The sequence below is a fragment of the Ostrea edulis genome, chromosome 5 (assembly GCF_947568905.1).
Source record: "Ostrea edulis chromosome 5, xbOstEdul1.1, whole genome shotgun sequence".
Lineage (NCBI taxonomy): Eukaryota > Metazoa > Mollusca > Bivalvia > Ostreida > Ostreidae > Ostrea > Ostrea edulis.
The window spans coordinates 27,798,643-27,811,485 of record NC_079168.1 but is presented as its reverse complement, the minus strand read 5'-3'; the positions used below and the strand labels follow the sequence as shown (position 1 = coordinate 27,811,485).

The 12,843-nt window shown below is 36.9% G+C and overlaps 2 protein-coding genes across 2 annotated transcripts in view; one reads left to right on the top strand and one right to left on the bottom strand.

Annotated features, from left to right (window-relative positions):
* Positions 1–3,352: 3,352 nt before the first annotated feature.
* LOC125651842 (Krueppel-like factor 9) lies at positions 3,353–9,696 on the bottom strand. Its single transcript, XM_048880646.2, has 4 exons — positions 9,657–9,696; positions 8,941–9,521; positions 8,349–8,438; positions 3,353–7,238 (listed from the first exon to the last, which is right to left on the bottom strand). Exons 2-4 carry the CDS (start codon positions 9,422–9,424, stop codon positions 7,069–7,071), a joined length of 744 nt encoding a protein of 247 aa, XP_048736603.1. The 5' UTR covers positions 9,425–9,521; positions 9,657–9,696; the 3' UTR covers positions 3,353–7,068.
* A 2,738-nt stretch (positions 9,697–12,434) lies between these two features.
* The window catches only part of LOC125651998 (protein C1orf43 homolog), an 8,025-nt gene continuing 7,616 nt past the window's right edge, over positions 12,435–12,843 (top strand). The window contains exons 1-2 of the mRNA XM_048880868.2: positions 12,435–12,591; positions 12,683–12,792. Coding sequence (XP_048736825.2) covers positions 12,730–12,792 — 63 coding nt within the window. The 5' untranslated portion in view covers positions 12,435–12,591; positions 12,683–12,729. The remainder of the gene's footprint in view (positions 12,592–12,682; positions 12,793–12,843) is intronic.

Genomic DNA, 12,843 nt, shown 5'->3' with positions numbered 1-12,843 from the left:
AATGATTTTGAAAAAAAAGTATAATGAATATCTGGGCTGAATAAATAACTGAAGTATTGGGAGAGTTAATAGGCTGATTTTGCATTAGTTTCTTTTAAAATTTCACTGTTTTGTTGACGTCACTATTGTTTTATCAAAATTATCAGTATTTATGTGTGTGCACGTGTACACTATCTATTATCTGATACAGGACTGATACAGGGTGTGATATTGATGTCTGGGGCTGATACAGGGTGTGATATTGATGTCTGGGGCTGATACAGGGTGTGATATTGGTGTCTAGGACTGATACAGGGTGTGATATTAATGTCTGGGGCTGATACAGGATGTGATATTGCTGTCTAGGACTGATACAGGGTGTGATATTGGTGTTTAGAACTGATACAGGGTGTGATATTAATGTCTGGGGCTGATACAGGATGTGATATTGGTGTCTAGGTCTGATACAGGGTGTGATATTGGTGTCTGGAGATGATACAGGGTGTGATATTGATGTCTAGGTCTGATACAGAGTGTGATATTGGTGTTTAGGACTGATACAGGGTGTGATATTGGTGTTTAGGACTGATACGGGGTGTGATATTCATGTCTGAGGATGATACAGGGTGTGATATTGATGTCTGGGGATGATACAGGGTGTGATATTGGTGTCTAGGACTGATACAAGGTGTGATATTGGTGTTTAGGACTGATGCAGGGTGTGTTATTGATGTCTGAGGGTGATACAGGGTGTGATATTGGTGACTAGGACTGATACAGAGTGAAATATTGATGTCTGAGGATGATACATGGTGTGATATTAATGTCTACTGCTGATACAGGGTGTGATATTGGTGTCTGGGGATGATGCAGGGTGTGATATTGGTGTTTCGGCCTGGTACAGGGTGTGATATTGATGTTTGGGGATGATACAGGGTGTGATATTGGTGTCTAGGACAGATACAGGGTGTGATATTGGTGTCTAGGACAGATACAGGGTGTGATATTGGTGTTTAGGACTGGTACAGGGTGTGATATTGGTGTCTGGGGCTGATACAGGGTGTGATATTGAAGTCTGGGGTTGATATAGGGTGTAATATTGGTGTCTAGGATAGATACAGGGTGTGATATTGGTGTCTAGGACAGATACAGGGTGTGATATTGATGTCTGGGGATGATACAGGGTGTGATATTGGTGTCTAGGACAGATACAGGGTGTGGTATTGGTGTCTAGGACAGATACAGAGTGTGATACTGGTGTTTGGGCCTGGTACAGGGTGTGATATTGATGTTTGGGGATGATACAGGGTGTGATATTGATGCCTAGGACAGATACAGGGTGTGATATTGGTGTTTAGGACTGATACAGGGTGTGATATTGGTGTCTAGGACAGATACAGGGTGTGATATTGGTGTTTAAAACTGGTACAGGGTGTGATATTGATGTCTGGGGATGATACAGGATGTGATATTGGTGTCTAGGACAGATACAGGGTGTGATATTGGTGTCTAGGATAGATACAGGGTGTGATATTGGTGTTTAGGCCTGGTACAGGGTGTGATATTGATGTTTGGGGATGATACAGGGTGTGATATTGATGTCTAGGACAGATACAGGGTGTGATATTGGTGTTTAGGACTGGTACAGGGTGTGATATTGGTGTCTAGGACAGATACAGGGTGTGATATTGGTGTCTAGGACAGATACAGAGTGTGATACTGGTGTTTGGGCTTGGTACAGGGTGTGATATTGATGTTTGGGGATGATACAGGGTGTGATATTGATGTCTAGGACAGATACAGGGTGTGATATTGGTGTTTAGGACTGATACAGGGTGTGATATTGGTGTCTAGGACAGATACAGGGTGTGATATTGGTGTTTAGGACTGGTACAGTGTGTGATATTGATGTCTGGAGATGATACAGGATGTGATATTGGTGTCTAGGACAGATACAGGGTGTGATATTGGTGTCTAGGACAGATACAGGGTGTGATATTGGTGTTTAGGCCTGGTACAGGGTGTGATATTGATGTTTGGGGATGATACAGGGTGTGATATTGATGTCTAGGACAGATACAGGGTGTGATATTGGTGTTTAGGACTGATGCAGGGTGTGATATTGGTGTCTAGGACAGATACAGGGTGTGATATTGGTGTTTAGGACTGATACAGGGTGTGATATTGGTGTCTGGGGATGACTGGTACAGGGTGTGATATTGGTGTCTAGGACAGATACAGGGTGTGATATTGGTGTTTAGGCCTGGTACAGGGTGTGATATTGATGTCTGGGGATGATACAGGGTGTGATATTGATGTCTGGGCATGATACAGGGTGTGATATTAATGTCTGAGGATGATACAGGGTGTGGTATGGAAAAGGGTATGCATATATCATTCATAGCAAGGGATGTGTCACTATACTCAACTTAATATAATTGATATCACGAAAATTTAATGATATACGGGTATGTGAGCATTTGCCATTTAGTGATATATATTCTAGAGCACCACAAGAATGACTAGTATCATCTAAATATACATGTACATATAATATTTTCTCAGAGAGCCATGCAGCCATCAATGTGCATTAATGGGATATTTGCCTATCATTATCAAAACCCTTATTATGGCCCCAAAGGCGAGGTTAAGGTTTGAACAAACTTTTACAAAAAAAATTCTGTAATTGTGGTTTTTGATAGGAATATCAAAGAAAAATTTGCCATCTTTGTTTATTTTTTCCCCTGGGAAAAGGACACATCCTTTCACAAATATGCTGTAAATGGGTTATCTTGAATCACCATTACCAAAGAATGCTTCATCCCAAGTTTGGCTAAAATTGGTCCGGTGCTATTTGAGATTTCAAATATATGAGAAAATAATGAAAATAAAGTGGATTCATGAATTTGATCAGAAAAGCTAACATGAGCCTTCAGCTCAGGTGTAATGGCTCAGGTGAGCTAAAAGTTGACAGTGGGCTTATACAACAGACTGGGATAATAGATCCTATTCAGTAAGCTGGGGACACTGATGATTAAGGATAAAATGAATTAATAACACGGGGGTTCAGTTGTCTAAGCCCCGTTTACACGCTCTGCTTTTAGGTCTGCATTTTACTCTGCAAAGCAGACAGAGAGTTTACACGTTCTGCTTTACCATGTCTGCTTTCAGTTTATTGGTCAGTTACGTCTGCAAAGCAGACTGACATAGAGCAAGTTCTATTCCGTCTGCTTGCAGGCCTGCAGTGCATATTCCCTAGTTTACACGGTCTGCTTTAAAGCAGCTGCAAAAGCAGAGCGTGTAAACAGGGGCTTAATACATCAGTGTTAATAATATACTGGTCCTTACAGTGGAGAAAACGTTAATCTGACACTTTGCATGAGACAAAATTTTTTATTGCCACAAATGAATTCGATGAAACAGTTACATTATAACTAGATATATAATTCAACATCAACAAAAATAAAATTATTTACAGGTACAACTCAAAAACGGAGACTAAAACACCCACTACTAATGGAGTAACATACATGTATTTCATACTGTTTGTTTAAAAGATAAAAGTTACAAACTTCTGTACAAAAACTATACATCTTCAATATCATTGATATCTCACCTCCAGGATGGCTTCTTGTCTGGTATTTCAAGACAATTTACTCTCATTTTGCACCAAATATTAAAAAATAAAAATTTACACACTTTTTATTTTGAACATATACATGTCTCTGCAGGAAGATATACATGGATAGATAGTTTCAGATCTGAAAAATAATGATCATCATAATAAATGCTGACTCAGAATTATTTGCTTGGTATGGTAAAATAACAGGTTTTTGATGAATCAGATCTGCAAGTAAACCCTTTCACTAAAATGTTATAATGTATTTCAAATGAATGGAACAACAATATATATATGGACAGATCTCGATATCAGTATGAATCACACAGGTTAGCACCAATCATACATACAATACACGTAATGTTATACCCAAAGTGTGTATATATCACAATGATATACCCACAGTGTGTATATAACACAATGTTATATGCAAAGTGTGTATATATCACAATGATATACCCACAGTGTGTATATATTACAATGATATACCCACAGTATGTATATATCACAATGATATACCCACAGTGTGTATATAACACAATATTATACCTACAGTGTGTATATAACACAATGCAATACTCACAATGCGTATATGTCACATATACAATATCTACAATGTATATATACAATGTACATGTAGTAAACTGTATATGTTTTACAACACAATATAGAGAATGTGTATGTAACACATACAATATCTATGTACATATACATGTAGTAAATTGTCTATGTAGTAATAAGCATGAATTTTAAAAAATTCTCCAAACAAGAAAATTTTCAATCACATAGTTATCACGAAATGGAATGAATTAAGACCTTGAAAATAGTCTTTGCACACCACAATGCTGAAAACTGAAACAATTTTCATTTTTGGTATCTTCATGTTTTTATGTGCAATTGATGACGTGGAAGCATTTTGTCTGTGAAGAGATTGCTTAAGACAGTGAAATGAAAGATTTTACATATGCAAACTCTTTTGCAAAATCACCATTAGAATATAACTCTTCAACTATCGTACATACAACGCAATAACACGATTATAATCATGAAAAAAAAACAACATGTAAATTCACAGGCTAAACCCCTTTCACATCCTTGTGTACACGCGTGCGACTTTCAAACACCTCTCAATTATGAAAGTATGAATCCTTTGCTACCAACGACCATACTGTCTAGAAAAATCACAAATGCAGACTTTTGGTATTTACCTGTGTATAATTCTATACCATCATAAAACATCAAACCATTGTAGAAAATACTTCACCTGCTAATGCTATATCATGTGGAAATCGTTCACTGTTTTCACTTGGAATTAAGTTAGCAATAGAGAGTACATCAGAAAAAAAAATATTTGTAGCAAACTGGATTTCTCTGATAGAATACAAACAACAATAAATGAAAGTTAAATATCATCAACATACATGTGTCAATCATATGGCAATGTATCACTTTTAACAGGACTCCTGACCCCAGAATCACATCAGAGCTCTACCCTCGTATTACTGACCCCAGAATCACATCAGAGCTTCTACCTCCGTATTACTGACCCCAGAATCACATCAGAGCTCTACCCTCGTATTACTGACCCCAGAATCACATCAGAGCTTCTACCCTCGTATTACTAACCCCAGAATCACATCAGAGCTCTACCCTCGTATTACTGACCCCAGAATCACATCAGAGCTTCTACCCTCGTATTACTAACCCCAGAATCACATCAGAGCTTCTACCCAAGTCTTATACAACTATATGTAGCGGTGGACAGTCATCAAATAAAATGATTCAGTCTATAAATCTAGATATTCAGAGTGCTGTTCATTACACGTGCTGAGGATCAGTTTTATATACAATATGCATCTAACAGATCATGGATAGCTTGACTTAAGTTTACATCAATTTTATGATCCTGGGGACTGGTGAAATTTCACTAAAAGTGAAAAAAAAAATCACATAACAAATGGTAAGGGAAAACACCACATATCAAAGGAACACAACCTGGCAATAGGTCAGAGGCAAGACACCCGAGCAACAAACTGACCAACAGACCGAGAAACGCACAAAAACTGTACCTCTACCAAACCTATAAATGTGTACATTGTCTATGTACTTACTACAACTGAACATGACAAGTAAAAAACCACAATACACACAATTCTAATCAAATCAACTACCGCCCCATCAGGTACTCGATAGCATATTGTGATCATCTCCCACAAGTTTCATTACACAAGAGATTAATCATTATCACTGCAAAAATCAACATTATATCAGATCTGTGAGTATCAGTGAATACAAAGAGCATTAACTAGGGTTCCCCCTACTCCTACCCTCTCCATTCTCACCCCCCTCTCTCTCTTGATCTTTTATTCGTATTACATGTACCTCCCTTTATCCCTATACCCCCCCCCCCCTTTTTTATCCCTGCCTTCCTTTGACCTTGTTCACTCCCACTATATTACATGTGTACAACTGAGGAAAAATTTACAGATAATTTAATATATCTGTGCCATTTGTTTGGTATCTAGAACTGCTTAACAACTGGCCATTAGTGTAATCTGACAAACATTGTATTCCAACCACATAAACAGAAGCCATATTCCATAACAACATCCATAATAAGACTATTCATGTCCCAAACTTTTCTAATGCAAACCAGTAGCAACAACAAACCGGAGGGCGATTATTCAGTACATGTGATCAAGACATGAAACACGTTAAAACTCCATATTGTAGTAAAATAAATTACACATGGTTTCTTAATTTTCTCTCATAAAAATATTTAAATCTACCTGCATTTCTTGATATCAACACAGTTTTACATCACAGAGACAAAATATGAAAATAACACTACTTGCAGTAAGTTTGTACATAGTATTCCTCTGATGAGTGAACACATCGTTAGGAAACAAATACATACAGAGCAAAAAAAATCAATTTTATAACATTTATAAGAACACTATATCTATCTTTTTCAACATTTCACAAATTTATCAGAATGGGTTTCCCCCATTGGCAAAATACACACCCAGCTTCATCGTACATTGCATTGTTGACATTCAGCAATCAGTTTATTGATTACTTGAATTTAACATAAATAGAAACATTCCATGAGATCCACACAACATGAAAAAAATATACAATTTGATTTTATGTACATATGATCGAGTACATTGTGTATATATATTTGCTACAAAGAACTTTCTCGCTGGCACATTGTGATATGTGTATAGAATGCTTCGTACTTTTTATCACTGAATTCAAAGCAGTTGAGCTCTCGAATCATATTCTACTTATACATGCAAGGGTACGTGCTGTCTCATTTCTCAAACAATGTTAAAATATAGACCAGCCCACAATAATTCTACCCCACAATTGATGAATCTCAATGAGTGTTTGCTATGTGTAATTGACAGATCCTTATATCCTTTTGATTTTTAAACCATTTAAACCAGTTTCTGGATTTTCCCAGTTCAGCGGTCAGTTTCTTCGCCCGGAGTGGCAGGACTGGCACCATTCTTCCTTAACCTTGACCTCTGCAGTACGATGGGATCAAATTCTGGGTGACGTCTCGCATGCTTGTTAAGATGGTCGCTCCTCATAAACCGCTTTTCACAGTAGGGACAGCAGAACCTCTTCTCTCCTAGAATTCACAAAATATATACATGGTGTATTGTGTGGAACAGAGGGAGGCCAAAATGAGGTCGAACATGAATGGCGAAGTGAGAATGTCATTAAAATCATGCAGTATATTTACATCTTCAATGTTTTTACCTTCGATATCTTTACCAATTGAAATGATAGCCATTTCCTCATGAATGTGGAAAAATGTGCATATGAATTTTGATAAATATAGTACAATTATTTTAACAGCTGGAAATACTCTCACAGAAATGAAAGTAAACTGTAAATAGAAGACAAACTTCTGTTTTGAAAATATGGGAGATTATGAACACCAGCAGACTTTTATGTAGTAGGTTTGGCTTTGTACTGTTTAACGTCCCTCTCAAGATTATTTCACTGATATGTAAACATCACCATTGCCAGTGAAGGGCTGCGAAATGTAGGCCTATCGTCAGCTTTATGGCCTTTGAGCAGGAGGGAACTTAATCGTGCTACACCTGCTGTGACACGGGACCTCGGTTTTTGCGGTCTCATCCGAAGGACCTCCCCATTTAGTCACCTCTTATAACAAGTAATGGGTATTAAGAACCTGTTCTAACCCAGATCCTCATGGGAATCTCCCTTTGGAAGAGGGAGTGGTCCTTTTTAAAAATAATAATAAGCTTGAATTCCCTTGGGCGCTGTGTAAAGTTTGACAATGGTTATCTTTGTGTGTCACAGAAAATACATGTTAACTGCATTTGTCTACATCCCTGAATGTTAGAGGCTACAAGTTTGGGGGTCGAGAACAGACTCCGACAGGTCTAACTTCAGGCAAGCTAAACATACTTTAATCAAATGATAAGCCTTAAAGTTTGTGTATCATAAAAAAAAAAAATGCATATCAACTGCACTGGTTTGTAAGGAGCCATTGAAACTCAATACTTAAATTTCCATAAAATTTGCAATGTCATAGTTATTCCATTTCCATTGACATTAACAAATCATATGACATGTATACCTGCTATATGTATCGACATTGATAGATTATATATTGACATGTATACTTTGTTATATGTATTGTGAATATTCATCCATTGTACATTACCTTGCAGAATAAATGTAAAATGTACACCTGAATATGAATTACCTGTGTGTGTCCTCAAATGTCGGGCCAATTCATCTGACCTGGCGAATCTCTTATCACAGCCTGACCAAGTGCAGGGGAATGGACGCTCTCCTACAAAATCAATCAAACAGTGATCAGTCATTATGTCACCTCTGGTGAGCAGTTCATTCAAACAATGCCGTGCTTCAACTATATAATATATAATCAGCAATTAATTTCACTGCATTGTGAATAATCATCCAATAGTATTGATTTATTACATGCTTTTCACAACATTCAATGGTCTTTTATTCATTTTTACTTTACATTAACACCGTTGTGTTATAACATGAAGTTTAACTGAGACTACATAAAAAATGCATGTCAAATGTCCATAAATCATTTATCAAAAAATGTCAAATTTCTATGTATCATACACTGTACATAAGCCTAATATTCATGTATGTAAACATCATTTTATAGTGAATAATATGAAAAGCTGAAGAAATTGAAATATTGAAAAGGAAATACGATTAAACGTTTAACAGTACTTTATGTACAATTGGTTACACCCCCCCCCCCCCCCCACCCCCACCCCCCAAATTTTATAAGCATTGAATTTAAATTGATTTACCAGTATGTGTTCGCAGGTGTGCCTTCAAGTGTGAGCTTTTCCCGTACATTTTGGCACATCCCTTATAATAACATTGATGCAGCTTCTTCTTCGCATTACACACAGAGCCATCATCTTCGTCGGAACCTTCAGCTACTGAAGTGGGCGGGGTCGCTTTTGCGCGCTTTCGTTTCTTGTCTTTTGTAGATTTATCAATGAAACTCCCGTCATTTTGTAAAGATCTCAGATGAACTCTCTTCATTTCCCCTCTAAAATAGTCATGGTCAATATGTTGCTGCCTGATCTTCCCCAGGTCCGTGAGAATACTGGCAAGATTGAACAAAGAGTCTGTCTTCTCTGTGGTAACGTCTGCCATATTTTTCTCGTCAGCTGTTCGTTGTACCATATTTGAAGCGACCACAACATTTGACATTAACATGAGTCCCTCTGCTGCCAGACTTGTTTCATAGTCAATATCTGTTTGATCCTGGTAGGTCATGATCATGATCTAAATATCTATCAACAAACAACGTGCTTTTCTTTGTCTTGACCTCGTTTCACGAAATCCAACAGAAGATTACACGCATATATTTCTCCCTCACCTGAAATATTGTTAATTTTACTTTAAAAAATTGATCTGATTGCACTCTTATTACATATGTATTTGTCAATTATTGTTACTTTTAAAAACAATATCTCCGATTGTCGTTTGGTAACGTAAATAAACCGTAACTTACCTCAAATGGTTCAACCGCGTGCTGTAGGCGTGCCCGTTGTATACAAGGAAGTGACGTATGAGTTTTATTCTCCGAATTCAAGACTGATACCGCGAAATTTCAAAATATGGCATTGCTAAGTTCGTCGAAAAGATTTCACTTTTTAGCCCATATAAAGCCCACAAGCTTGACTAACACACTTGAATGTATTGAGCTGTGCACTATAAATTTGAGATGTTTGTATATATGTGTGTTGGGTGGAGGTGGGGGTTATATAGGATGCATGTGTCGGTATTTTTAGTAGGCCTACTGCAGTTTGTAGATTTTTATGATAATACAAATATGTGCAAAGACCGGTAGTATGTATTTTCTTAAATTCAATAGAAATAATAGACCTATTCAATAAAAAGAAAAGGGTGTGTAGCGGCATGCACCGATTTAGGAAAAAAAAAATTAAAAGTTTGGTCATCAAAGTTGAACCGAAGTATAGTTGCAGGGGATGCATGAATTAAATTCATTGCTTCAAACTTACATTTCCATTACCCTTTACTATAGTTGTCATCACTTTTAGAAGTAGAGGACCAATCAGCAGATGAAATATTTGCATGCAAAAGAAGGGGGGGGGGGTATATTGTCCAAAATCCCCTGCCTTCCAGGCCCGTAGGCAGGATTTTTCAAGGGGGGGGGGGGGGTACATAGACTCGCAACACGAGTCTATCACCTCGCACCGCGAGGTGCCACTACGGCAGGGGGTCTGGGGTATTTGGTGCAAAATCCTGCAATCTAGCAATTTCCTGGCACTTAATTTGAATTTTGGAATCATGTCTTTTTTACTATGAATTTTCATGATTTTCATAAAAAATCCCGACTTTAATAGTCACAATTCAAACAAAATGCCGACTTTAATAGTGCTTAGTAGTTTTCAAGGGGGAGGGGGGGGGGGTGTCGTACGAACCCCACGAACCCCCCCCCCCCCCCCCTCCCCCTGGCTACGGGTGTGCCTTCCACCTTTTGATACGTGTCTCATTTAGACAAGAAGAATCTGGGAATTGCTATAATCCTCGGCTTCCCTTTCAGATAAATAATTATGCTTTTTTCCCCCCGGCCAATATTCATATGATGAACGAAGTGTCTATATAGTGTTAACAAAGTCAATGACAAGTAGCACACAATATAGGTACAGTTTACGCTGTCCAGAAGTTTGTTGTTATCAGATATGCATCGTCGGAACCCATGGGTTTTCTCTCCGTCAAACTGCATTCATTGAACGGAAATCGAGAAAACCAGTAAGTTCCGGCGATGTCAGATACATACATGTTACAATGTACATATATATGGCTTCTGAAGCTATGAAAAGAAAGCGCTATAGCTTCAAACGTCTCAATGTTTCTTTTTTTTTGTTTTTTTTGTTTTTTGTTTTTTTGTTTTGGTTTTGTTTTTTGTTTGTTTGTTCTTTTTCTATTTTTTTTCCTTTCATTTTTTTTAAATCTATAATATAGAGGTCAAAAATCACTTTTGTTCAACTTTAATTTGCATATATAGATTATTTAAATCTAAATATTCATAGACGTCATACAGTGATAATTAAGACATCATATATATAAATGCACAACTACCACATCTTTTAAATCGGCCTATCTAAAACATTGTATCGATCCTCAATGATACTCATGTGTTTATTGTCTTTTTTCATTTAGTTCTTATCTGTATACAGTATATAAATTGTGATATTTCCATGTTTTGTGATATATGTTCTCGATATGTATATATGTTATAGACAGGACCACAATGTAAACTAGTTTATATAACTTATTGTGCAATCGTGTATAAATAAAGGATATTATTATTATTATTATACAACTCTAGTGATAAAGAATAGAGAGCAGGGTTCATACATATGCATGGAACGCCAAATTAACATATACTCAAATATTTGAACCTATCTTCAAACAATTGTACCTATCTTCAAATAATTCAACCTATCTTCAAATGAATTGAAGATAGGTGCAATTGAATTAAAAATAGATCTAAATGAATTAGAGATAGGTGTAAATAAATATACCTATCTCTATATATGAATGATTGAACCTAGGTTCAAATGAATTACACCTATTATTAATTCAATTAAAAATAGGTTCAATTGAATTATATCTATCTTTAATTCATTTGAAGATAGGTTCAAATATTTGAATATATGTTAATTTGGCGTTCCATAATTTATATAAGCCTAGCTGTTGGCGTGGTTCCTTATCTCACGAATTATTCACGTTTGTATTATCTTACCGAGATTAGATAAATAAATATTGACCCGCAGAAATAATAATGATATTATAAAAGTTTTTACTGGATCTTCAAAATCCCAAAACTTGTGTTTGAGAGAGAGAGAGAGAGAGAGAGAGAGAGATTTAATATCGCCAGTAAAAAGTTAAACTATCTCAAATCCCTCCCAGTCCTTGATTTCTTAAATCTTATGGGGGTGGGGTGGTGGTGGTTGTTGGGAGTGGGGGTAGGGGTGGGTGGGTGAGAGAGCACTCATCCTTCATTACACGAGTCATGCATGCATTTGATTGAAAATAACCTAAACATGATTTTCCCCTCATTTACAAACTATATATGCCAAGAAATTTAATGCGGTTCTATTGAAGCCAAAGCGTCCAGACCCCGGGACGGGATAGTCCTTGGCATGATCTTCCAAAGTCAAGAATCAGATCCACCACAACATTCTATCAAGGGTGTGTGAGAAATATGATGGTTCACCCTTAACTTGTGAAGATGATTTATAAATTCAGATCGGGATCGAAATACAAGAAAATTAATCAGTAAACAAGGTAGTAGTGATTGTGAAGCAGAAAGGAAGAAACTCATTTAAACTCTGCCATCTGACCAATTCATTTCGATATGATTTCCATGCATATCTATATTATATCAGTTTAAGTGCCATTGTCCAATATAATTGGTTAGATACTATGTAAATATGTCTTTTTGATTGTCACTTAACTCGGCCAGTGTTATTTTCAGAACCTGTATCTTTCTATGTTGTATCTTAGACAGGGTATACTATGTAAAGAAAGAATATCTGTGGAGCTGTTAAAAGATGTCTGTGACGAGGGAGTTGACGATTGTAGGCGTGGTTTTGTTCATCGCTGCAGGACTCCTGGTACGTCGATCTAATTATGGTCATAAGATGGGTGTTCTGGGAAGCTTTTTC

What these genes read in the sequence shown, in the direction of transcription:
- LOC125651842 (XM_048880646.2), bottom strand. Translation starts at nt 9,424, where the DNA reads ATGATCATGACCTACCAGGATCAAACAGATATTGACTATGAAACAAGT. An exon ending in ACACCTGCGAACACATACTG is followed by an intron (nt 8,439 to 8,940) that starts GTAAATCAATTT and finishes TTGATTTTGTAG; the next exon opens with GAGAGCGTCCATTCCCCTGC. An exon ending in ACATTTGAGGACACACACAG is followed by an intron (nt 7,239 to 8,348) that starts GTAATTCATATT and finishes TGTGAATTCTAG; the next exon opens with GAGAGAAGAGGTTCTGCTGT.